This window comes from Panthera uncia, chromosome C2 (assembly GCF_023721935.1).
Source record: "Panthera uncia isolate 11264 chromosome C2, Puncia_PCG_1.0, whole genome shotgun sequence".
NCBI lineage: Eukaryota > Metazoa > Chordata > Mammalia > Carnivora > Felidae > Panthera > Panthera uncia.
In genome coordinates this window covers 131,228,659-131,255,545 of record NC_064810.1, presented here as the reverse complement: position 1 = coordinate 131,255,545, position 26,887 = coordinate 131,228,659, and the positions used below count along the sequence as shown (strand labels likewise).

General features: G+C 41.4%; 1 protein-coding gene across 5 annotated transcripts in view; it reads right to left on the bottom strand.

Annotated features, from left to right (window-relative positions):
• The window catches only part of PLCL2 (phospholipase C like 2), a 192,780-nt gene that overhangs the window by 17,723 nt on the left and 148,170 nt on the right, over positions 1–26,887 (bottom strand). For 4 of the 5 annotated variants that reach the window (XM_049629841.1, XM_049629839.1, XM_049629840.1 and 1 more), the window contains 2 exons: positions 24,573–24,648; positions 1,078–1,187 (listed from right to left, as the gene is read on the bottom strand). In XM_049629841.1, coding sequence (XP_049485798.1) covers positions 1,078–1,187; positions 24,573–24,648 — 186 coding nt within the window. Of the gene's footprint in view, positions 1–1,077; positions 1,188–18,348; positions 18,453–24,572; positions 24,649–26,887 lie in introns of those variants that run through there. The other variant, XM_049629842.1, reaches the window with a different exon arrangement.

Sequence of the window (26,887 nt, the reverse complement as noted above, 5' to 3'; positions counted from 1 at the left end):
TGATTTTAATTATAAAAATGAGTAGAGGTTTAACGTGAGAAAATGCAAGTTGGCTAGTTTTGCAAGGGTGACTTTTTATTAAATCAGAAAACTGTTGTCAGCTGCAGGAATGAATCTTTTAACTTCAGGGGAAACAAGGAAATTAAAAGCGGCAGCTGTGATAACATCTTTACAGTTTTGACTTCAAGGGAGCACAAAGTTAGAAGGGTGAATATCAGAGAATAATTTTACATTTAGCTATCCAAGATCCAGAGTGAAATAATGTGTCTGTGTTATGATTATCAAGCTCCCAAACACAGAGGAGAAGAAAAGTAAAGACCACTGAGACAAAATTCAAAAAAGTTCCAATTTCCTATTAAGCCCAGCATAGAGAAAAAGACAGGGAGAATGTACAGCAAAAAGGCCAGTGGCAATTGCCTTTGAACGGTGGGAGTATGTTCATCTTGGCTTGTTTTTATTTTGACAGTTTCAACAATGATAATGTACTAATTTTATAATAAAAAATAATTTAAAAATTTTAAATGGTCATGTGAAGGAAGGAAGGAAGGAAAACAGATTGATACAGATGGCTTCTCCCTTGAAGGAAAATTTCTTTCAAATGGCAATTCCTTTACATATTTCTTTTAATTATGCCCCACACAATTCTTTCCTATTTTTGTCCTGGGATCATATTAATATTAAGGCTGTGATTATACTTGAAAGTGTTAAATGGCATTTGAGTCATTAGAATCTAAATTCCCAATCATTCCTCTGTAATCATATTTTCTATTTCACATATAGCAACTGACATGTATAAACTTGACAATGCTTCAAGGACAGAACTCAAGGTCCTTTCCCTTCCTATCAGAATCCACAACGTGCCAGCCATGACAGTCCCATGTTCTCTCTCCGAGCGGCACTGGCCAGCTGTCGTGCCTGTAGGCTCTCCAGAGGGCCGAGTTCTCCCTGGATTGCTGTGACCGTGCTATGGCCTCAGTGGCTGATACTGCACAATGCAGGACATGCTACACTGAAAGGACGAAACATGCTGAGAAAGACTGCAAAATCACCAGCATCAGAAACAGCTTGGCCACGTACCTTTAGGATGGTGATATTCCAGGTAAAGCTCTCCACTGCTTTCTGTAGTTTTCGTTCCTTCAAACCTTCCTTGGTGCCGATGCTGTGCAAATGTTCATGGAATTCCATGGCTGAAAGAAACAGAGTAGTTTACTTCCCCATCCAACCCGTGGGGAGGAGCTGGCAACACTTATTTTTCCAATCTCTAGTGAAAGAATTCCGATCCCCAGTGGATTTTCATAAACGTGCCTATTTAAGAATGTGATCATTGGGTCATCTGGGTGGCTCAGTCGGTTAAACGTCTGGCTCTTGATCTCAGCTCAGGTCATGATCTCAAGGTTCTTGAGTTCGAGCCCCACATCAGGCTCTGTGCTGATGGTGCAGAGCCTGCTTGGGATCCTCTCTCTCCCTCTCTCTGCCCCTCCCCTGCTTGTGCTCTTTCTCTAAATGAAATATAAATAAACTAACAAAAGAAATTAAAAAAAAAAAAAAGGAATGTGATAGAGGGGAAACACTGAAAAAAACTCATGGTCTTAAACAAGGCAGAAGGCATCTTAGAGGTCAGCAACAGTCATTCTTCATGGTTTTGAAGGGGGAACGGGGCACATATGATTATTCTCAGTCCCATTTTAGAGATGAGGAATCTGAGGTTCAGCAAAGGTGAGAGATGGAAGGCTGTGGAGGTAGCAAGAGGGAGAGCACCAGAGCCCAGGTATTTGGAGCCTCAGAGTGCAGACTTAAGCTCTGCTGAGGACACAAAGTTGGCAGCCAGAGATGAAATGAATACAAAGTAATGTATTTCTGTCAATAATGAGTCAATCTGAGGTCAGTTACCAAGCCTATTGTAAAAGGGAGAAGATGGGGAGAAAGACCCTGACCTCTAACTCTACATTTACATTATGACTCTTTAACATAATTGACATAATCAAATGAATACTCCCTACTGTCATTCAAAATAGTGTCAGAGGCTCCCTATGCAGTAACAATGCAATAATGCAGGAAATAGTATGACGGTGTCTTTGCTGGCTTAATATCATTACAACTCATGGAATTTTACATAGTAATCTGCAGTCAATTATCCCACCTCTGGCCAATGGGGACCCTTCAGACTGGTACCTATGTCCTTTTGAAATGACTAATTAGCCTTTTGGCACAAGATGTTCTAGACTTTACCAAATACATTTTCCACCTCAGACCTAGAGCCAGGCATTTCTCCAAGGACCTCTAGATACTTTTAGTTGGAACGATACTTAAAGACCACAATCTGGGTGTTACGAGTGCCCATTTTTACTGAGTTTTCATTGTTTTCTAGGTCTTTTCATTGGACTGATCTCAGACACCTTTTTTAAAAAAAAAAAAAAAAAGAGGGAAGGATAAGATCCTGCTAATACTTCTAATTCAAATATAAGTGTATGAGGTTTTTACATATTTTTAAAAATTTGATGCTTATGTTGTATCTCCTAGGTGGAAAACCTTAATTCCTAACCACATCAATAGAACTCTTAACAGTAAAACCAGCATTTGCTGGGGGAGGGGTCCTCAGGGAGTACCTCACTGAGAATGTACAGTAAGAATATTGTGTTCTAAGGTTAGTCAGAATAATTCTTTTCTCCACGTCGTTATGTGACTAACAAACTCGAGTTAGGTTCATTTGGCTTTTGCATTTTTCACTCTCTGTGTGTGTGGTGGGGCAGTGCTTTTTTGGATGTAATCTGTTTTATGATTACGTCAAACCTACATGATTCCAGGGGTGCCTCCGTGGCTTAGTCAGTTAAGCATCCAACTCTTGACTTCAGCTCAGGTCATGATCTCATGGTTTGTGAATTTGAGCCCTGCATCAGTCTCACTGCTGTCAGTGCAGAGCCTGCTTTGGATCCTCTGTCTCCCTCTCTCTGTCCCTCCCCTGCTCACTCGCAGGCACTCCCTCTCTCAAAAATAAATAAACATTAATAAAAATTAAAAAGACTACATGATTCCAAAGTCAAACCTCGTATCAAAGAGCTCAGGTAAGTCTTGCTTCCTTCTGGTGTCCTGTACCCTGATCCCTCCCTCCCCCTCCACATTTTTTGGTAGTTTTTAATATACCCTTCTCCTGTCATTGTTCCCCTTGAAAATACAAGCAACTGTGTACACGTATCCACGGCCTTTCCTTTCTTGCACAAGAAATTTCTGTATTTGGTTTTGTTTTCTGTACACTGTTCAGAAGGACACTGTTCTACATCTTGGTTTTTGTTTTTTTCCTCATGTAAGTACAGAGTGGAGATCACTCTGCATCCATGTGTACAGCTCATCTTCACTCTTTTTTCTTAACAGCTACATGGACTCCTTGAGGGGATGAACCAGCATTTACTTCACCAGTCCCCTACCGCCGGACATTGGGTTGTTTTGAAAGCATTTGTTGTTACAAATGATGTGGAGGAGTCATAATCTGTACATTTCCTCTGTTCCTTTGTGCATGGTTACTGTTCAGTTGGGCATTCCAATTGCTAACACCCTTCCTATGCAACACCATTTCAAAGAACTCTTTATACTGTGATTGACAGCAACTCTATTTCTTAGTGTCTTTAAACAGGAAGCAAAAGCTGACACATAGGATAAATACGGTAAGCTGCCAATTTTTTATTAGTCTTTTTTCTTTTTGTCCCCCTCACCGAATAGGAACAACAGCTGTAATTCCTATCCTGCTAATAAGGCTTAAGAACATAACTGGTTTCAAGAAAGAACAGTAAAATTCATTACATCGTCTAGGAAACTACCACACTGACCTCTCTCCTTTTCTCCAACTTCTCTTTGCCACTGATGGTACCTGAGAACATCCCGACTTGATTAACTAAACCCCCTCCACCATAATGCTGGTGACCTGGCTCACACAGCAGGCTGCATCCCCTACACCTAATTCTGACTTCTACTGAATGTGCTTGGCATAACATACTGCAAAAAACAAACAAAGAACACAAAAAAGCAACCATGAATAGGATACAATCTTGTTCTAAAACCCAGGATTTTTGCTAGAGCATTTAACTGTGCCCGCATGTTTTTCTTTTTCCCTGGGACACCCCTTGGAGAGTGTGATGATGACTACCACCCACTTCTTAGAACACGGCCAGGTGAAGCCTGAGCAGTGAGACCTTGATGTGCTGGCTTTTCTGCTAATATTTAATACTGGACTTTGTCAAGACCTAGATTTTAGGACATGAGTCATTAATACTCGTCATGTTTCTAGACTAGCCTTCAGGAGGCACTAGAGCCTTATAAGCATCACTGAGGCACGGCAGATAGAATTCATGACGAATGCAGGAAAGAGAAGAGACACAACAGAAGTGATGAGGGAGCAACTCTCTGTAAACAAGAAGGTAACGGAATGCTGAGCTTAGACAAACGTCTACCCTAAATTCTAAGAAGGTTTCTTTTTTTTTTTAAAAAAATTTTTTTTTTAACGTTTTTTATTTATTTTTGGGACAGAGAGAGACAGAGCATGAACGGGGGAGGGGCAGAGAGAGAGGGAGACACAGAATCGGAAACAGTCTAAGAAGGTTTCTGAAGGTTCAGAAGAATGCAGGGCCAGAGGCAGTAAAAGCATAGGCTGTCTTGAGAAGGACTGAGGACTCAAGGAAGAAACGGTCAAAATAATAAAAGATGATACTGATAAGGAAGAAACAGGGAAACATTTACAGAACTAAAGGTAGTTAAATACATGCCTGCTGTCTAAAAAGTTCACATTTCATTGAAAAGTGAGACTATGCAGCGCCCTCTTATCTCTCCCCTCTGGAAATATCAACAGTCCAATAAAAGTCCATAAAGAACTGTATTATTAATGAAGTTCTTTTAAAAATGTGCACAAGAAAGGTGATTAAGTTGAAACTGGAAAAATTATGTTAAAAATATAAAACCTGGCAAAAAGAAAAAATATATATACAAAACTTGAAGCTTCAAAAAGCGACCAAGATTATCAGTCCCACTGTTACTTATTTCATTATTTGAAATATTGATTCATTATATATTTGCTGCATCACATAATGGTTTCTTTAAAAAGTCTTCTGATATTCATAACTTATAGACTGATCTTTGCAAACATTCTGCTAATCCACTGATTCAAAGCATATGTTGATTTTATTTAAGGAAATCAAAGGATTCTGACCTTGGCCCATACAACATGACTGTACCGTTCACTGCTTCCCTGTGACGTGCAAAGCCCAGAGCACGGACTAAGGGCACACAACTGAGAGAAACAAAAGGCATCTGTCCAGGTGCTTTACGAACAGCGTATGGGAAACTTGGAGAGAGGCTATATAGCACTTTCCTAAGGAAATGGGAAAGAAGAATTTGAATACTGCTTTGTCTTCCAACTACCATGAGTTATTTCCAATCAAGAGTCCCTACTCTTGACATGAGCTCAGGCTACAGTTACGTGTACCCAAGAATTAATCCGTGAGGTAGGGCACTGTAAGGGCTGATGCACATGCACTGACCTAGTTCTAAGGGAATACAGAGGGAGAGCAAATGAGATTATGCATTTGAAGTGGGTCAGTCCATATATAACAAGGAAATCTAATTATATTAGATGCAAACTGCATTTATTCCCTTGATATTAAATTATCAGGAAATCTATTTTAACATGTCACAGGCGGTCTTTTAGTTCTTTACATCAACATTGAGTATAAAGAACTTGTCTGGGTTAGATGTTAAGTAACTTTCTCCCTATTTTCCAAATTATTTTCAGCAAAGAAACATTAGCCCAATGACAAAGTTTCTTATTGAGAAACATAAAAGCACTATCTCTTCTCCATCTGGAAGTTGTACCATTCTGTCTAAAGAGCAGAGTGAGACTTAAAGTCATCGGTGAAAATCAAATAAGCCAAACTTTTAAGACTAATTTACCACCTCTCCCACTCCCGCCCCCAACCCCCACAAGGAAGTTAAGTTGTTTTTGTTTTAAAACTCCCTTTCTAGAGGCGCCTGGGTGGCTCAGTCAGTTAAACCTCTGACTTTGGCTCAGGTCACGATCTCACGGTTTGTGGGTTCAGCCTGCGTCAGACTCTGTGCTGACAGCTCAGAGCCTGGAGCCTGCTTCAGATTCTGTGTCTCCCTCCCTCTCTGCCTCTCTCTCTCTCTCTCTCTCTCTCAAAAATGAACAAATATTTTAAAAAAGTAAAACTCCCTTTCTTTAATTATAGTTTGAGGGGAGTTGGGGTAGGAGCTAGAGGCAGGTGCTGGAGATTGGGAGCTTCCACTATGGGGGTGAAGACAGGATGGTAAGGAGGCGCGGAGAAGAGCCCTGGGTAGGCAAAGAGCTGGTGTGTATGTGTGACTGCAGTTGAATGGAGCCGGGCAGAGGACACTTTCACAGTAATCTGGAGAATGGGCGGCCTCCATTGTTAGAGAGACTGTGATGAGAGGTAGAGGGGATTCTGTAAGAGAATCTCAGGGCAGCCTTCACAGAGCAGTCACGTACATGCTAGGGAGCGGGTCCCAAACTTCAGTACAACGCAGTCACCGGAGGTGCGTGTTTAAAATGCAGAGTCTCGGGGCACCTGGGTGGCTCGGTCGGTTAAGCGGCCGACTTCGGCTCAGGTCATGATCTCGCGGTCCGTGGGTTCGAGCCCCGCGTCGGGCTGTGCTGACAGCTCAGAGCCTGGAGCCTGTTTCGGATTCTGTGTTTCCCTCTCTCTGACCCTGCCCCGTTCATGCTCTGTCTCTCCCTGTCTCAAAAATAAATAAAACGTTAAAAAAATTTCTTTTTAAAAATAAATAAATAAATAAAACGCAGAGTCTCTGCATCTCCCCCAGGATCCTAGTCAGAAGGTCTGGGGTAGGCCCAGACCCAGACGTTCTTAGCAAGTACCCCAGAAGATTTCCATGCAAGAGGGCTGGCGATGGGGCATCTGGGTGGCTCAGTGGGTTGAGTGTCCATCTCGTGATTTTGGCTCCGGTTGTGATCTCACGGTTCGAGAATTTAAGCCCTGCTTTTGGCTCTGTGTTGACAGCATTGAGCCTGCTTGAGATCCTCTCTCTCTGCCCTTCCCCCACTTGCATGCATGCACTCTCTCTCTCTCTCTCTCAAAATAAATAAGGAAACATTTTTTAAAAATTGAAATTTAAATTAAAAAAAAAAGAAGAGGGCTGGAGATCACTGCAAGGAAAACCGGGTTCGGAGGAGAGGGAGATGACACTGAGACTCTGCAGGTCATGATGAAGACAGACACACGTGCAGCAGGTGTTCGAGGGCATTTCAGAAAACTTAACAACTGTGATACTGCTGACTCCATCTATCCTGAAGGAAGGAAGAGGGGGAGGGAGGGCGGAGGGCACATGAGAGATGTGGCAGGCACCACAGTCAAGACTCTCCCTTTTTTTTTCTTCTCTTTTTTTAACGACTGGTCCAGCCATTTTTTTTTTTTTTTTTTGTAATGACTGCATATAAGAGGTCTCATCATTTTAGATAATGGAAGTAATTCTTGAGGCTCCGAGTAACAACACTAATCGGTCAGAGAATAACATTTATTGATTACAAACCAAGTGTAGGTCATTTGACTATATGCTGTGTTGAGCCCTATTAAAACCCATTACTTAAATCTGTAAACCCATTACTGATCGTTCTGTAAAAAACCACAGATTTCTACAAATATGTGGAGTAAACTGAGGGAAGGGAACTAGTGCTTATATTGTCAACTCATTGATAGCTTTTTCATAAAGAAGTGTTGACAGTTTTGTTCTGGAACACAATGGCTGAGTTCAGCTGCATCACTATAGCAAAAGGGACAACGGCATCAAAATGATGTGAGAACACGTAACAATCGTTGCTTTGTAAATCAATGCCAAAATAAAGTCTGTAGGAACACCATCAGGGTAGGATTTCTGTACTAGGAAACACACCCTGGGCACAGGAGATTTAGTAGGCATATCAGGTCTACGTATTAGATTGTAAAATTTTACAGAACAAGTTACAAACAACTGGTAATATAAGACTAAATTGTTTAATCTTACAAAATAAACTAAAAATACAAAAAATCAAAGAAATTAAAATTTCCAAAAACATGAGGAAGTCCATTCTGTGTTCTCACTTAAGCGACTGGATAGTAAATGAGAAGATAATAGATACATCCCACAGGAGAGCTGACTGCCCTCAAACCTACTATAAAATTGTGAACAGTTACACTGGAAAGTTACGTAACAAGGTGGACAGGGAGTCCTTCATCATCTCCTGTTCTTTATCTTGGCTAGCCTCAGTATTCTAAATGAAGTAATAAGAACGCTGGACTCTGGTCAGAGAAAGGCTATCTGCTCAGCTGTGCTCCACAGACATGTACCAGACAGAGCCCGGGATGCAGAACATGCCAGCAGCCAGCGCAGCTCAACTGCATCCGAGGGTGCGGGCTGGGTCTCAGGCTGCCTGCACCAACTATGACCTTGTTTAGAAACAAGACCTGGCCACTTCCCGTAGCCGTTCTACCTACAGAGTTTACTTCTATGTCCTGCCTTATTAACTACACTATTAGCCAAACTGACATGCAATTATACAAAGTAAACAGTCAATATATTTGTATGTTCCTTGTTTACCAATTAGCAGTGTCTTTTATCTGCCTGTCCATATTACTGGCATTTTAGAGTGAAAGTCCCTCCACTCTGGGGAGGGCACTGCTCATTTACATAGGTGGAGTGCTTAGAAGCAGCCCTCACAGCAGGCGTTTGGCTTCAGTGGAGAAGCCTTCATGATTTCTTAGAAAGGATAAGAAGATGTATGAGAACCACCCAAACCAGCTTCGGCTGTCATTCCCTCGGTAGACACCACCACTGAGGGCTATCCCCATGCACAGCCCTATCAGGGCTGGGGGAAGATGTGCCCCAAGCCGGCTTTCTGTGGAAACTGTGCCTTTACCTGGGGCATTAGGGGCTGAAATAGAGGGCTTTCCAGCTCCAAAACACAGTATGTCTCATTGATGAACTGTAGGTAAAACAAAACAAACAAACAAACAAACAAACAAAAACAAAACTGTAGCTTCTGAAAATAATTGGAATTTTATTGATCCTGAAAAAATTTCTTTTGTGACTATCTGCAAAATCAGTATTTGGAGGTTTCTAAACTGTAGATTTAAGACAAGAGAGTTTGCGGATTTAAGACCAGAGAGTTCTAATAACCTTACAAAACACGGCCCTCAGCTTCTGCGGCCTGAGCATTGCTGGTGGACTTAGCTCCCAGGCAGGCACAGGTCACAGGTCCTTGATTGCCTCACTACCGCTGCTTAGTGACAAGAATTCCCACTGTGAAAACAATCTTCAGGTTCAAAAACAGAAACAAGGTCGATAATAATGAGGGAATAAGAAGTGGCCTTGTTTTGTTTTGTTTTGGGAACAAATTGTATTTCTCTGTATGTTTCCAGTATTTTCCAAATACTCTGCCACCATTTTTATCATCAATTTGTATATTTTAGACCCATGTGTAGTTGTTCACATTATCTTGTATTTTTCCTATTAGTAATGTCCCATTTACTCATCTGATTTACACTAAATGGCATCACAAAAGCCTCAAAGAAAGCACGGTCTGGCTAACATTTACAACACGTGGGGCACCTATTAAGGTAGGGGAAGGAGACCGGGTTCCTTGATTCTGCCAGGATGTTGCCACCCAAGCAAGACAAGAGGTAACAGTTAATTCTGGCCAAAGAAAGGAGAATCTTTCTAAGTTTTAGTCAACTTCACTTGAAAACCAATACTACCTAGGTAAATCGCCCTTTGAAAAGTATGACACGCTACACAACTGCAATGGGCTCCATTATTTAACAGTCAAAATACATGGTGTGTTTAAAGGCAGTAAAGTTTGAAGGCTGTGAGCATATGTTACACAAATCCGGTGAAGTACATGGAAACACAGACCAATGCCTAGGGGACATGATGTCCAGAAAGCATCAAATGGTCGTATCTCATGCACAGACCTGGCTGGCCTGCTGTGACTGCTCTTTTGCCAAGAGGATTGTCTTTAAGCCTTGGCTACTCTGTGCCAAAGAACCTGCAATTAGGTTCCTGACTCCATGACCTCAAGTTTCTGTTCCCACAGAAAAGATGTGAGTTATTTTTCTTTAGGAATGTTAACCAAGAAGAAAATCTGCTCAAATTCCTCGGTGGTAGTGAACTTGAGAATTTAGGAAATGAATAGTTGGTCATCAAACAGCAGAGAAAGAACAAATGGAAACCCATAAGTTTCTATGAGAATTTAGTTTGGTTCTGATCTAAGGGAATGGAAGACAAAGGCCATGTGCACAAAGAACAGGGCCATGCATCCATGGTGGGGACTGCACAAATCATTTAATCCTTCAATTAAATCCTAAAATTTAATATTCAATTTTAAAAATTGGTATGGCCACACAAATTATATGATTTGTTTTTTACATTTTGGAAAGCTGTCACTTGTTCCCATGTCATCTCTTGAAAATATAAACAGCTAATGTATTTTTTTTATTTGTAGCTATTGGTTTCACATCATTTTCCAATTATTATTACAAAATACCTTACAACCTAAATATTTTAAAGACTTTCTTTTTGGAGGGGCTTAAAGCTTAATGACCAAAAATAAAATGTAAAGCTGACAGATTAAGTATCATGTTTTGTAAAAAGGAATAACTGATGATAAATTTTCCAGGATGTATAATTAAATTAACTAAGCACATTAGTACAACTGCAAAGAATGGGATATTGTGGAACTTGTTCCTGAGTTTCCTGCCCACCGCAGATAAACATAGATGAAAACCAAACAGCCATAAAAATAAAATGAAAATTAAAAAAAATATGATATATGCAAGAAATATAAAGATATGAAGAAAGAGGCTTTTGCTCAGAAAGAAAGGGAGACTTGGTCAAAAACATGGCATCATTTCCTCTTCGATCTAAGTGAACGCCATTTCTTCTTGCCAAACAGAAAGCAGAATGACCTTTCAAACATTCTGGTTGGGATTTTCTCTACCAATATAAATGATATGAATCTAAAATACACCATGTAGCACAAGGCTAAATATTTTTAGAAATGAATGTAATTTTAAAAAATGCTCGTAAGAGAGACATATTGATCTTAAGCTTATATAAAGATTAGTTTTTTCAACCAAAAATTTATTTTGCTGCCCTAAAATGCTCTTTTATCACAAACATATCCAGTGCAAAAATATTTTTCATATGTTGAAAATAGAAACCAGCCACAAGCAAAGGGTAAAATCTGTCCAACGGTGACAAAAGAAATATGTATTTATATTTTATTTCAAATTTCCCAAATCGGGTGTAGTGAGACATTTCCTGGAAGATGGAATCCCATACAACACAGGTCCCATTTGGGACCTCATTCCAGACAATGATTTATCAACAGTATTAAAAGTACCTTAACATAACACAGTCTGCACGTGTCTTGTGGCACAACATCAGAGTATCTTGAAAACAAAATACAGTTATCGGATTATTTTTCCAACTAATTTGCATACAGCACCTGTTAAAAATCACAGCCTTTGTAAACTATACACTCTGTCCCAAAATCCCAGGGGTCTGAAGTTTGTATGCACTGCTGACACGTGGGCGTTTACACCATAATCCCCATGGAGACACGGAAATGCCTAATTATTTTTCATATAGTTCCAGTTGGTAGTCTCTTTTTCTTGGCCTTCTTTCCAATCTTGGCATTAACAAAAGCCAAATTATTTTAAGATGGATTTTTGAGCTGTTAAATCCCGTTCCACATGAGGTGGAAGAGATAAACCAGGTCTCTTAAATATATCCCTGAAACCCAGATGGATGACAAGATCCCGGAATGCCAAATCCACAGCAGTACAATTTGTGAATGGATTGCATGAGGGAGGTTTTCCTTCCTCTGCCAGCATGCTCCATCTGGGTAAATCGAGGTGAGAGGAAGTTGCATAACTTTCAGTCCTTTGTGGAATGCAAGTGCCATGCCACCATCCTAAACACATGGCCACATGATGCACTTGGGGTGGGGTCACAGGAGCCAGGATGTAGACCCTCCCCATTTCATTTCGCTGAGGTGTAAAAAGGCCTCTTCGTCCCCGTTAAGCTCAAAGATTAGTTTCTTTTTCTTTCTTTCTTTTCTTTTCTTTTTTTTTTTTTATACCTAGGACATCTTTGTCTGCATTGCCACTCTAAGTTGGATCCTTCCCCTCCACCACAGTTTGGCACAATCACCATAACACATCAGGCCTCGTCACAGGGACAGCCCTGCCTCCCTTGCTTTTTATATCTCTTCTTAGCTAAATTTTTGAATAAATAATATAGTCATATGGCTCAGCAATTTAAAAAGTATAAACGCATATACAGAGAATTATCTTTTCTTTCCCCACCCCCCAGTCTCCTTGCTCCCCTCCCACCAGGCAAGTGCTGTTACCCGACCTTAGGTATCCACCCAGACAGAGTGATGCACTCACAAGCACACAGAACCCTATTCTTCCACCCGGCCCTTTAAAACAAATACTCTAGCAAATAGCACAGTTTGCCTTCCCTTTGAAAACAATGTACATGATATATATATTTAACCTATATGTATATATAAGATCTTCCTTATATACGTGTATATATGTAGTGTGTGTGTGTGTGTGTGTGTGTGTGTAGGTGAATGTACATATACAAGCTTATATTTTTTTTCTACTTTCTTATGGTAGCATAATGTTCCATTTTATGGATCTATCAGAATGTATTAAACAAGGGCCTCCTACTGAATGCTTAGGGTATAACATTTAGCTTGATTTCAGTATTGCAAAGAAAATTATTTACATATTGTCCTTCCCCACGTAGGTGACCATATCTGTAGAATAAACTTTGAAGAAATGGAATTGCTGGTTCAAAGTGTACGTAACTTGTAAATCTGAAATTTACTGCCATATGGTCCTCCCTAGGCATGGACCGCACCCCCCCCCCCAACATTGTGACAGATACCAGTTTCCCCTATATCCTCACCAATCCATCATGACTCATGTGTGATGTAACTTTGTGGTCTTGGATACAAACATTTGGATCTGATGCATGAAAAGTGGCATCTCCTTGAAATACCTTATTTACTCATCTTTCAGAAGATCACAGTTCTCTCCTCCTACCGCTTGGCTGCATCCTGACTTCCTGTGCCTGGTCCTCCACATCTCCTCCCTGACATCTAAATATTGGAGGGCCAGGGCTCCGTCTTCTCTCTCCACAGTCACTTCTTAGACGATGTCAGTCTCCATGTATAAAAGACCATCTTTGCGCTTATGGATTTCAAACTCACTACCTCCAGTCTGGACCTCTCACCTGAACTTTCCAACTAGGCATATCAAACTTAACATGTCTAAACCAAGTCCCTGACCTTCCCTCTCGAGCCTCTTCTCCCCAATCCCTTCCACCTCAGTGAAGAGTAATGTTCCCCCTTCGAGCCCCAAATCCTGCAGTCATACTGATTTCCCTTTCTTCCCTCCTAAGCCACAACCAACCTACCATAAATCCTGACATATCCAGAATACAGCTGAATATCCAGAGTGTAACCATTTCGCGTCACTTCCACCCCAACCACCACCTGTCAAACCACAACCAGAGAGTGGGCTGGATTGTTGCAAAAGCCTCCTGAATGGTCTTCCAGCCACTGCTATAGCCGCCTTGCCCTGTCCTCAAGTGATCTGCTGCAGCCATTCTGCTGCTCAGACCAGGGAAAGACCTCTCATCTCACTGAGAACAAAGCCAGCCCCTGTGTCTGGCCTACTGTTAACTCTGGCTCATTGTTAACGCTGGCTCCTACCCAACCCCCTCCCCGCCCCTCCGTGTCCTGCCGACACTGCAGCCATACTGGCCTACTAATTCCTGCTCTGACACATCAGCTCTCACACCCAGGCCTCTGCCTCTGTAGCCCCTCTTTCTGGGAGCATCTCTTTTCCAAATGTTTGGAAGGCTTGCCCTCTACCTCCCATCACGGCTCCATCACAAGTCACTGAGGTCTTCCGGGAGCACTTTATTTACAAGAGCCGCCCTCTGCCTACTCTGGGCACTCTGCCTCATTGTTTCCAAAAACACTCACTGCTGCCTGACAGCCAATGTTTTATTTATTTGCTTTTTGTTTACTTTCTGTCTTCCACAACTAGATTTCAGCTTCATGAAGGCAGGGACTTAGACCTTTTGGAACAGGTTTGCACCTTTGATGAATGAGGTTGAACATCATTTTGTTTTAGTCTTTTGAATTCTCTTACTGTAAACTGTGTCCATGTTCTTTTTGAAGAATATAGGGCTGCTGGCCTTTTTTCTTACTGATTTTAGGGGTTCCTTACATATTAGGGAGATGAGCCCTTTCTGATATGTACGGCTAACATTGTTTCTCAGTTCGTAGTTCTTCTTGCAACTTTGCTCCTGATAGTTTCTGCCCTATAGAATTCTTTTCATGCAGTCTATTTATATCAAGTTTTGTTGTTGTCATTGTCGTTGAATGTTATGTTAAAGCTTCTGGGTTTGTGTTGTTTCCTGCCTGCACCTCCAGCTTCATTTGCTGCTCCCATCTTTGTCACGGCCACGGCCGATGGGCCTTCCTGCGTCACCCTGCGTGTGCTTTTCTCCCTGCCTGAATTCCTGTCCCCACCTGCCTTGTTCCCAGACACATCACTTGCTGGACTCAACTCCTGTTCTATAGGAAGTGTGCTGTGCAGCAGGGCTCTCCTCACACGCCTGTGTCCTGACATTCCACCTGGAGCCCCCCTGGGAAGGGAAGTAGGGTCCCAACTCTTGTCACACTGGGAGTAAGGACCTCATAAATGTCTGGTGAATAAAAGAATTAACAGATAAATGCAGCACTCAATGTTCAGTTCAATTCAACATATGTTTGCCGAGTACCAGGCACCGCTGTTGGCGTTCGGGCTACGTGATGACTAAGCTCCTGCCCTCAAGGAGTTTATATTCGGGTTGTAAGAAAACACAGTAAATAAACTATATGGTATCAGGAATGCTTTTATGACCTGAGGTTAAAGTAAAACCACCAGTTCTGAATTACAGATTCATAATCATCTCTCAGGATTTTCAGTATTTCCTCCCAACCCTTTTTTCCTTACAGAACTAGTCCAACAAGTAATGCTTCCATTGGGATGACACTGATTCTATCTGTAAGCCTGACTCCATCCCAAGCTTCAATGCAGTTGCTTCAACAAGTTATTAGCTATTTCCATCTGACCATCTACTATGGTCTGAATGTCTGCTTCCCCCTCCAAATTTATACTTTGCAATTCTAATTCTCAGCATGATAGTATTAGGAAATGGAGTTTTGGGGAGGTGCTTAGGTCACGAAGGTGGAGTCTTCATGAATGAGATTAGTGTCTTTATAAAAGGGACCCCAGAGAGTTCCCTAGACCCTCCCACCACATTGAAGACACAGCAAGAAGGTGCCATCTATGAACCAGGAAGTGGGTGCTCACTCACCACCATATGAAATCTGCTGGAACCATAACCTTAGACTTCCCAGCCTCTAGACTTGGGAGACATAAATTTCTGTCGCTTATAAACTGTCCAGTCTATAATATCTGTTATAGCAGCACAAACAGACTAAGACACCATCCTACTGTGATCAGGCTCACCAAACCAGAAACAGACCTTCTCAGTCAACTCTCTCCTATGCTGACATTGCAAGCATCCACGTCCCATTGTGGGAAGGGACGTCTGAACATGGAGGGCAAAGGGCAGAGAACAGTCACTCAGAGAGTCACCAAACCTGTCCTAAACTACTTAGTACCCCACCACCTATAGCACTTTCCTGAAGTGTTCAAGACACGGACAGAACTTGAAATAAGGGCTTATAACCATGTACGTTCTGGAAATGTTGAGTTAAACTGGAGGATATTTAGCATGCTGATGTGCACTGAGAATCTCCAAAGGGGAGTAAGTTTTGTTATGAAAATTTGAGGTCCTTTGCCCAGAGAGCATGACCAGCGTTCCTTGAATCAAACTTTGAGAAATGCTGGCCTAGAAAGTCAACCTCAAATATTTAATTCAGACACAGCTGAATTAAAAGGCTTCCATCATCTGAAGCAACCTGTATTTACAATCCTAATTTCTCCTGCTTCCTGAAGCAAATATCTTCCTTCAGCCAGGACAATATATGCCATGTGTGCAGAAAGCACATCTTGATAATGAGGCCTCCTCCACTTTGGCCCACCTAAAAAGCCCTGCTCTCCTTACATTGATTCTGCATTCCCTAAGCCCCTAGGTGTAAGCCCAACTCCTTCCCTACCAACGAAACCTTCTGGGCTTCCTCCTTTCTTCAAACTTCATTTGTACCTATTATTTACACCATATGCTTGGTGGTGATTATAACTTTAAAAGATAGCAGAGACCTTTAATTGTTTGTTTGTTTTTTTTTTTTTTTTGCATCTTCATAAGTAATTAGCACATCTTGCCATTGAAGACATTCTATAAATGCATAAGTGTGCTTTCCCTCTCATATGTTAACATGCATAACGACATATTTTTGACATGGCATGGACTGACCTGTAATGAAAGAATCAGGTTAATTAAAGTTGCTTTAAATTCCTTATTCTTTTAAAAAAATTTATTAACGTTTATTTATTTTTGAGACAGGGAGAGACAGAGCATGAATGGAGGAGGGTCGGAGAGAGAGGGAGACACAGAATCTGAAACAGGCTCCAGGCTCTGAGCTGTCAGCACAGAGCCCGACGCGGGCCTCAAACTCACGGACTGCGAGATCATGACCTGAGCCGAAGTCGGCTGCTTAACCAACTGGGCCACCCAGGCGCCCCAAAATTCCTTATTCTTAAAAGACTTACCTCTAGATATTATTTACACATTCTTAGAATTTATTTGTTCACTTTTATCTACTACAATCCCTTATTTATATTATATTATATTATAGGACTTGCAGACCACAAAATTTGAGAGCTGGAAAAGCCTCAGAGATCATTTTGGCTGTTTATTTTAGAGCCAAGGATATCTATTAGGGGTAGGGGTATGTGTGTACATACATATATTATACAAGTATATATAAATTTCTGGTATTTGAGAAAGATGATTTATCTGTGGACTTTACTTGAATTGTGGTTCTTCTCAACTTCGAGAAACAAGTGTGACAGAATAATAACAAAAATAGTTGTATGGGAGTGCAGAGCTGAAGCAGCCTGACCCCTCTCCAGCAGACCATCTGCTGAGAGGACCCTGACAGCTCTTATTTAAATAAAAAGTGATGCTTTCAGAGACTGTGAGTGCATAAAGGAAGGAGGGAGGAAGAGGTGACAAGAAAGCACAGCTTTGGGATTTGCTCACAGGAGAGATATTCCAGGAAGGTCAAGCATCCCCCCAAATTTCCTCCCGTTCATTTGTGGGGAAGTTTCCCCAATGAAGGTATGTTAGGAAGAAAAACAATTTGGCTGCCAATCAATCCCATGAGCAAGGGTGCATTTGCGTCTGAGCAGTTCTTCTCCCTTGAGAGCCAAAGAGGCCCAGAGTTGAGCATGCACCCCAAAGGGGGCCTGCTGTGCTCCACCCTCCAAAGAGAGTTTCTGAAAACCTGAATGTGCTCATTCAATTGAAAATTCCTGAGCTCCATCCCCAAAGATTCAATATTGGGGGTGATGCAAAGGAATAGCATTTGAAACAAGCATCCCCAGGAGATTCCGACCACACTTAGGAGAAATGCTATTAGTGTGATGGTTGATGCAGGAATCTCAAAATGGAACAGGGTGATGGGTACAGGAGGTGGAAGGGGTGTGGTGATACAGTGGATTCTAGAGACCAGTCACTTATTTTGAGGGTTTTTTTTTCTTTTTTTTGCCCTGAGTTAGCCTCGTCACCTTTGTGGTCATTCTCTCTACTCTCCCTGATCAGCAATGAAGGTACCTTTCAGGGGAACAAAAGGGCAGGTGGGGCAGACTGGCCTGCTACCAAAGACCCTGCTACTTCTTGGCTTTCCGTGGCTTCACTAACTGTGAGTTAACTAAAGTGCCTGGGGAAGGAAGCTCCCGTTCTTTAAGAAGAGTACAGATGCTGAGGGACTTCTGGGCTCTGACTCCAGGCAGGTCTGTGTCTCACCGCCAGAGAAGTCACTCTTCACCTTCAAAGCTAGGCATTAACTTTCCCCTTTGAAACTCATGCTGATGGGTTGCAATTTAACTATCCTGATGCCACCGGATGGGACTACTTGTTTAAACTTAACTGTAACCAGGCCATTCCAAAATGACTAATTAGACAATTGATCTTAGGTCACTGCATTTTAGAACCCATGGGGCCAGGAGGAAATCATATAATTCAATGTCACTCAGAAGGAGAAAGATGAGGCAGAGAGGGGTAGTGACTAACCTAATACCACACAGCGAGATGTTGAACAGAGGGCACAAGAACACGGATCTCTGGATCCCCAGGGAAGAACCTCTTACTTCTGTCAGACACAGCTGAGAAACATCCTGACATAAATGAAAACAAAAGTTATAGGCTCCCAGATTTCCTTTTGCAAACTTTCTCACACAGAAGTGCTTTCAGAATAAATCTTTAGATGCTTTTATGTTTACTGTGTTGGGCAAGACGCCGATGTTGAGTCTTGGACGGAGCAAGAGATGGATGGTGACAGCTTGCTTATCTGGTAACCCCAGCTCCCAAGAACACACTGAGATCCGAGGACTTTGCAAAATAAAAAAGGTCTCTGAGCCATCAAGTCCAGGACATGTTAGGTGTGGCCTGAGGCTCTGCCTGTTCTCTCCACGTGGGAATGTGTCGGGCTCTCACCAGCTTCTAGTGAGACAAATCCATCAAGGTTGGCCACAGGGGAGACACCAACTGCTCAGCAGACTAGAAGCAGCAAGTTAGAAAGGGAAAAAACAACAACAACAAAAAGAGTAGTATACTAATAGGCAGTCGGAGACACAGTACAAATTAGCGGTAGGAAGTGAGAACTGCATGGGAATAGATGAAATAAACCATTAACACTGGAAAGAGATCTGAGCAGGCAGAGCAGGTGTGGGGTCCTCCAGGACATGCAGGCTCCTGGGGGAATTGCCATTAAACCACAAGATAATACCAGATGCTCCTCATCATGACCTTCAGTCATCAAAGTTCAAATTATGTTTGGCAAACCAAATTTAAGGAAGCAGGGATGCACAGAATCTATTATACAAAGTGTTCCATTAAAAGGATTAAAACGAAGGGTAATGAAAGCTTTCATTTATTTGGAAAGTTACCTTATATCCCACTTTACTCAGTAATGAAGCGACCCTGCCATGCATGCAAATCCCTTAGAGCTTTTAGAAAAGGAGCTTCTATTTAAACAGGTCTGGGGTGGGCTGGGGTGTCTCTCCTTTGGAGCCTGATTCTCCCCTGTCATTCAGAAAGAGGGTAAAAACCAATTCTCCTGCCAGGAGAGGAAGCAGGCTCCGGCCCACCCAGGCACACAGACATTACCTGTGCCCTGGGCCTGCCCAGGACGCCAGAGGTGCCGGCTGGGGTCTTTGGCAGAAACCTCACCTAATCACTCAACACTGTACCCAAGCCTTGTTGAGTGTGGCGGGGACATCCTCAGTCAGGGGTTCCTGTGGCAGCTTCAGGTCCTTGATTCCTTCCTTCCTTTTTTTTTTTTTTTTTTAAATCATTTAAATTAAATTTAAATTTATTAGTGATTTAATCTTTATCAGAATTATGTACACAGTTTAAAGAGAAAAATAGTTGTCACCAATTTCCCCTTTTCAGCAGCAGTTGTATTCAGCCCCTATAGCTGAGGTTTTGTTTCCTTTTTTAGTGTTTATGTCCATATTTCTAAGTAACATGCTTATATTGTCTTGATTTTTTTTTCCTGAGCATTACCTATTTAGTTCCCCAAATGAAGGATGAAAATTTTGCTATTTTCATCTTTCCACTGTCAGGACACACGTAGTCTCCCAGCCATCTGGGGTCTAATTGCTTCTTAATCCAGCTTTCGGACAGTTCTCTCTTTTATCCCTACCTTTATTTATCCCAACTTCCAGGGGCCCCTGGTGCCACCCAGTTCTGGGCGGGTGGGGGGTGGCCCACAGTGTAAATCAGATTGCTGGCCAGGTGCCCCACTGCCAGCCTCAGAGTCCGCTTTCTTGCATCACCTAAGTCAATTATCACTTGTTCAGGTATTTTTCAATTTCCAAAATTTTGTTCCTCCCATTTTCTTTATCCTTATGGGTTTCTGCCTTAAAAAAAACCAAAAAACAAAACCCCAAAACAAAAATTCCTTACTGTCATTTAATGAGGCTCAGAAGGGAGTGGAGATTAAATGCATGTGTTAATATACCACCTTTACCAAGAAGTATGTCATTGATTTCTTTTTCCTTTCCAAAGAGCAAATTATTTTCCATTTAAATTCACCAGATAAAAACATCTAACTCGTTGAAGCAAAGCAGTTTGGGTTTCCTTCTATACCATCTTCCTATCTTTTAGGTAACAGATCAATGCAGTGACTAAAAGAGGAAATTAAAACTCAAACATAGGCTGCCATTTTGGGGCAGTGACAGAGAGAAAGAGATAGACATTATACAGTGAAAAAGACTTCTCCCCAGAAAGAATCTGGCTACCCTTTTATTACCTTTCATAAACTTTTTAAAGAAGAACGTTTATGAAGCTTCCCCTCTGCAGATTCCCATTGAGAAGCTCCCCTGGGTGTGTTCCTCACCAATCTCCTACTTTGCTACTTCTTGGAAGAACAAGCATGGGTTAGATTTGGGAGACAGACTGTGTGAAGCATGTTCGCCTGTGCTCACAGGTTTGTACACACTCATGCTTGTACGGCCACACCATTTATTACTTACCCATCCCTGTCACTCATGCGTTGACCCAGACCCACCTGCCCCATACCATTCCTGCGTCATCCGACATTTCATCCGTCCCTCCACTGGCACTAGAGTGCTTGACTCTGACAGAATGCTCCCACCCTCCCGCCCGTCCGTAGACCCCTCTTTCACTCCCTCTCTCCTGAAGCCGGTGCTCTCCTACCGCACTATGACTGCATCAGAACAGTCCTCTCCTCAGAATTTCTCTAAATGGCAGAGCTTTCTGGAGTGTCTTGGAAGAAGAGGCATCCATCCCCCTTTCTAAGGTCAAGTGTCTCTTGACTGTACTGGATTCCTGCCCCTCTCACTTCTTCCCTCCTTACCCCCTGTCTCATCTTTGAATACCTTCCTGTTCACCTCTTCAATGGATCTTTCCTATTTCTAGGGGCATGGCTTTCTTATAAAGATGTCCCTTTAACCCTCTGACCCCGCTGTACTGCCATACTCTCCTCTTAAAAGAGTCGGCTCCGCAGGCTGTCCCCACTGCCCGTCACCCAGTTGTCCCTGCTGTCCTCCCCAGGGTCTCTTCCGGTCACCTGCCTGCCGGGGCCTGCAGGTTCCCAGCCCACCTTGGCTGGGAGTCTTTACTTCTCAGCATTCTTCTCCTGCCTCCCTCCCTCTTCCCAAGAACACCACCGGCAAAACACATTTCTAGATCCAAAAAAACAAATCAATCCCATAGCTGGGAGTCTGAACGTGTCCAAACTGGGCACACTTTTGAACATGTGGCTGGAGGTGGCAGTGTGACTCCTTACTGTCACTTAGCTGTTTAAATGAAGGCTTATCTAGTAAGAATAGAAGTTTGTGTTTAGAAGTTTGAAGTGCTTCTAAAATAATCCTCTCTTACAGCACTTTGGTACCTGTGTCTTCATTCTGTCATTGCCAGATTAAAGTTCTATAAGCAGAACAGCAATTATTTATCAGAAGTAAAATCTCATGCAAATGTTTTTGAGCCCAATACAAATTAGCAATTCTTCATATGACTAATGACTATGTGCCCTTCCGATAACTGTAAACATGAGAAACAAAAGATCAAGGACTCTAAAATAAGCACTTGGGATAACAGAAGGGCTGTGTAGGCGTTCAGCAGTAACTGTGAAACCAAAAGATAATCGTTATGTGCTTCTCAAGATCTTCAAACTCAGAGCAACACGAACCATTACATAGTGGTTATTCTTTTTTGCCTTCCAAGCAAAATTCTTAATAGACAAGACACTTCAGCTTTTTAAATACAAGCAAATATTATCCCTCACTGAAATTAGACATAAAGCTGCATTATGCTAGAGATGAGCAAATTTCATAAATCGATGAAGTTGCAAAAAATTGGCAATAACTCAGACTGTCAATAAATAGGTCTTTTTTTCTGATAAATGTAGTTTCAAATTCTAACAGTCCACAATTCTTCTGGCATCGCATGTGCTTAGGAGAATCAAATCCTTAATACAAGTCAAATCACATTTAGTCAGTTAGTATTCGAGTGACTGCTCTGTGCAAAATGTTAAAACAGGTGCCATGGGTAAAATGCAGAGTAGCTCAATATGCAGACCTGTGCCTTCACAGGTTACTAGCCGGTTTAGAAGACAGACTCCATTAGTAAAATACATAGCAACTGAAACTGTCAGCTAAACCAAACACATTTTGAAGGCTGACTAGAATGGTTAGGTAACATAATTCCTACAATCATAAAAGGTCTCCTGGAAGACTGCTGAGACAAAAAGAAGAAATGTACAGATTGGCAGAGAGGAGAGAGAGAGAAGTCCTACTGGAGACGTGGCCTGTGAAAATCTGACTAAGGAGAAACACACTGGGAGCGGGGAAGGGCAGCCCAAAGGCCAGCCTGGATGCATCCTGTCACTTCCAGCCCTTCTCACTGCTCCCAACAGCTTCCCAGTTGGGAAGTCTCCCCATGAAAATTTTCTGCACACAGCTATTGTGAACATCACCTTACAGGTCAATTTCTCTCCTTTTCTGCTAAAAAACCAATCGCTTCCCACTGCCCCCAAAACCAAGTTCAGACTCCTGAGTAACACAGAATAAGTACTCAATACGTTTGAGTATGTGTGATTACTTTCATATCTCCTGCTTGGCTGGAAGGTTCTAAAGGGCAAAAATCAATCTTATTTTTTAATATTTTGGTATGTGATAGCTCTTACAAGTACCTTTGGCATGGTGTAAGTCCAAAACATATTTACTAAATGAATGACGAGATGATTTAATGAAGAGATTTTGTACAATAATGGCAAGAGGGGCTGGCCAGTTCGTAGACAACCTTGCATAGTTAAGTTAGAAGTTTAGATCTGCCTCAACAGACTCTAGTCAGCTACCGGACGACTTTATGTAAAACAGTGACAGGATAAAAATGGTGTTTGAAATGTCTCATTTTAGTTGTGGTTGTAGGGAATATTAGCCCAGAAAGGACTAGAAGTAGCAAGATCACTTTGCTAATACTATTTTGCTAACAAGATGAGTAAAACAAGGTGAGGGTTTTCATCTGTTGATTAGTCACTAATGTGAATATTCCTTCAATAAACACCAAAAAAGAAAACCGCCATATATACCTTTGTCTTTGATCTATTTTTGACGAGTTCATTTCTGAGATAAGAGAGGAATCTTTTTTTCAGGCTAGGTGATACTTATGGTCTCTTGATTTTAAAGAATAGCAACAAGGGGTGCTGGCTGGCTCGGTCAAAAGAGCACTGGGCTCTTGATTTTAGGGTTATGAGTTGGAGCCCTATGCTGGGTATATAGATTACAAAGAATAAACAAACTTTAAAAAAAAAAGTATAAAAAAAAAAAAGAAAAGCAACCAGAAGCCTTAGAAATTAAAGACAGATATTCTTATTTATGCAGCATAAATACCCTCCACACTAACATCTTCTAAAATGACGCTCTCACAAAATTTGAAAATTGAAAGAATTCCATTTTGTCTATTCTTATTACAATGCAGAACACTTGAGTTTGGGGTTTTATCTCAGCTAAAATTAATTAGATGGTAGCATTTTAAAATCCAGTGTAACATTTTGATGTTAAATTGATGAATTCATCAGCATCTGAAAATGCCAGTGCATTAAAAATTGTCAAGAGGTTGTAACTGGTGCCCACCCTCCTTCCTGAGTACTCATTCCCTCTCTGCTCAAGCCTCACTCACCTTTCCCATCGTGTGCTGGAAGGTCATGGGGGACTAGCACAGGGACACTGAGCAGGAGGTCAGTGCAGTGGTTCTCCATCTTGGCTGCTTACTAGAAACACTGGAAGCTTTTAACAGCTATGAATTTTTCAACCACACCTCCGGCTGATGTCAATGTATTTTATTTTTATTTATTTTTTTAATGTATTTATTTTGAGAGAGACAAAGACAGCATGAGTGGGGGAGGGGCAGAGAGAGAGGAAGACAGAGAATCCCAAGCACGTTATGCACTGTGAGCGTGGAGCCTCCTCATGCAAGGCTCAAACTAACAAACCATGAGATCATCATCTGAGCTGAAATCAAGAGTTGGATACTTAACCAACTGAGCCACCCAGGCGCCCCTAGATGTCAATATATTTTAAAAGCTTCCCCTAGGTGAGTTTGTTATCCAGGCTTGAGAAGTAGTGAATTAGTATCTTCTTTAGCCATGGAGAAAATAATTTTTATGCCTGATTTCCTGGTTACCGTGTCAGAAGATAAAATGGTTTAAGGAGCTACATATATGATGCTACTAATTTTATTTTAAAGAGAAGAAACAAACTTCCACTTACCTGCCTTCTGACAATGTACAATCTTTTCATATACAGCGTCTGCATTTTCAATCACTGCCTTGAGGGACTGGATCATCTGCAAAGGGAACATCCAGACACGGGATTACACCTGACAACCGGATGCCAGTCTACACAGGTGCAGGAGGCTCTCCTCTATAAACAGGCTGAGGTGCTGTAGCCATGTGTTCTTTCATCTGCCTTCCCACTATTCAGTTCAAATGTATATGGAAGAAATGAAAAATCATGCATCCCATGTCACGGTTTAAGTAGACTGAGTATCATGTTTCAGACAGTTAGGCTTGTACAACTCTGAATTTGAACCTTGAGCCAATACTGAATGGAGTTTGTTTCAATGTGAAAATCTAGAAATCAATACGTATACACATCTGATCTGTGTTTTAAATTGTATTTTCAGCCATGCATTTTAACAAAATTCAACTTCATCTTATAGAAAGCTCTATGACCTACACACCGTACCCATTTAAGCTAAAATGCCTTCGTCCAAAAATTAGTTTAAAACTTACCATGACAATCAAAAAACAGTATTTATTTAATGCATCACTAATGATATCACTCAAACCAGTATTTTAAATGTTCCTATCAATGATTTCAAAAGATCCGATTTTGAGGAAAAAATAAAAGATCCAATTTTGAGTTCTTATTCCAAATTATACGTGCTTGTTTTAACAGCCAATCTTGAATTTAACAACAAAACAAAACAAAAAAGGATCAGGGCATAGTTGATCAATCATTTTACTTACCAGAACGTTAGGAAAAGATCTGTTTGAAGTAATCTTTTTGGCTCTAAAATCACTATGAAAGTGGGAGAGCCAGATTCAGTTCTCACAGCTCAAATGTGAGCAACTATGACGCTTGCATTCAGCATAGATTTCAATTTTTTCTATTTAAATGTCTGGGTATTTTGCATTATTATATTACTCATCTATTTTATATGACCATTTTATTTTAAATAACAAACACCAATCCATCATTCTCTATTCCTTTAAATTTACTGCCTTGTTTTTCTTTATAGTATTTATCACTAAGTGCCACAATAATCACTTTATAGGAACCAAATATATGTAGGTTGGATTATTCGTATAATTCAAAGAAAGAACACCAAATTTTGATTAGTTACACTTATTTAAACCGAAGCATAATCAACATGCCTCTCAAGAAGTATACCAGATTCTTAAAATGAGTCACACAAGCATTAATCAACTTGTCCACTGTTCTAAGAAAATTATAGTAAACACCAAAAGGTTTAAGGCCAATGAAGGTGTTCATTCATGCCTTCATGCATTTCCATGGCCCAGAGCAGGAACTGGGGACACAGAGACCTACAGGATATGGCCACTATCTTCAAAAAGCCCACAGCCTACTGGAAGAGGATGCACTTTAGAATTCATGATTTTCACATTCACTCTTCAAAATCTGAGTCATGCCTGTAAATTAAAATAGTCTATTTTACAGCTTGACATATTGAACAGGCAATGATAAAAATGAATAGTTAAGAACTCGATTACACCGATATAAAGTCATTTGTACCATGACATCACTTGCATACTGAAAAGGTTCATACCATCATCAGTAACCTTTTTCAGCCTTGATGTCAGGCCAAATGAGAGATATGAAGAAGCAAGGACTTCTTCAAGCAAGGATGGTGGCTGTCACAGCTAGCTCAGTGTCAAAGAACTGGCCAACTGTGCCTCTATCACTCAAATAGGAAAAAGGAGAAAAATGAAATGAACCTGGTCCTCAAGCAGACAGGCAGCACAGGGAAAATAACAGAGGGAAGGTAGAACAAAACAGCAGTATTAAGCATAGGCTTACGCATACAGATGCCCTGTGGGGGAAAGGTGGTCAAAACCCCAGTTTTTACTGGGGGTGGTGTGGGCGCAGAAAGAGCACAGATTTACATGGGCTCGAATCCCGGCTCTGCTGTTCATTAGCTGTGTCATCTCCATATTAAATGTCATGGAGCCATAACTCCCTACCTATAAAATGAGTTTAATAAAAGATACTACCTTTACAGCGTTGTAAGGATTAAATGGAAGGATGCATGACCGACACAATGAAGACACTTGCAAACAGATGAGACGATGGATTCCCCATTTACCCAGGGGTCATGGAAGAGCATTTTCTGGTAGCCCAAGTTGAGCTGAACGAGCATGCCTTCCCTTCATATGTTCACTGGCAGTGATTCAAACATCCACTACTAATTTTGGTTTTACTCGAAAAGCCTGGTGTGATGAAGTTCAGAGAAACAACAAATCACATTATTATTCTTAGAACATCTTCTGGTGTAAGGTATC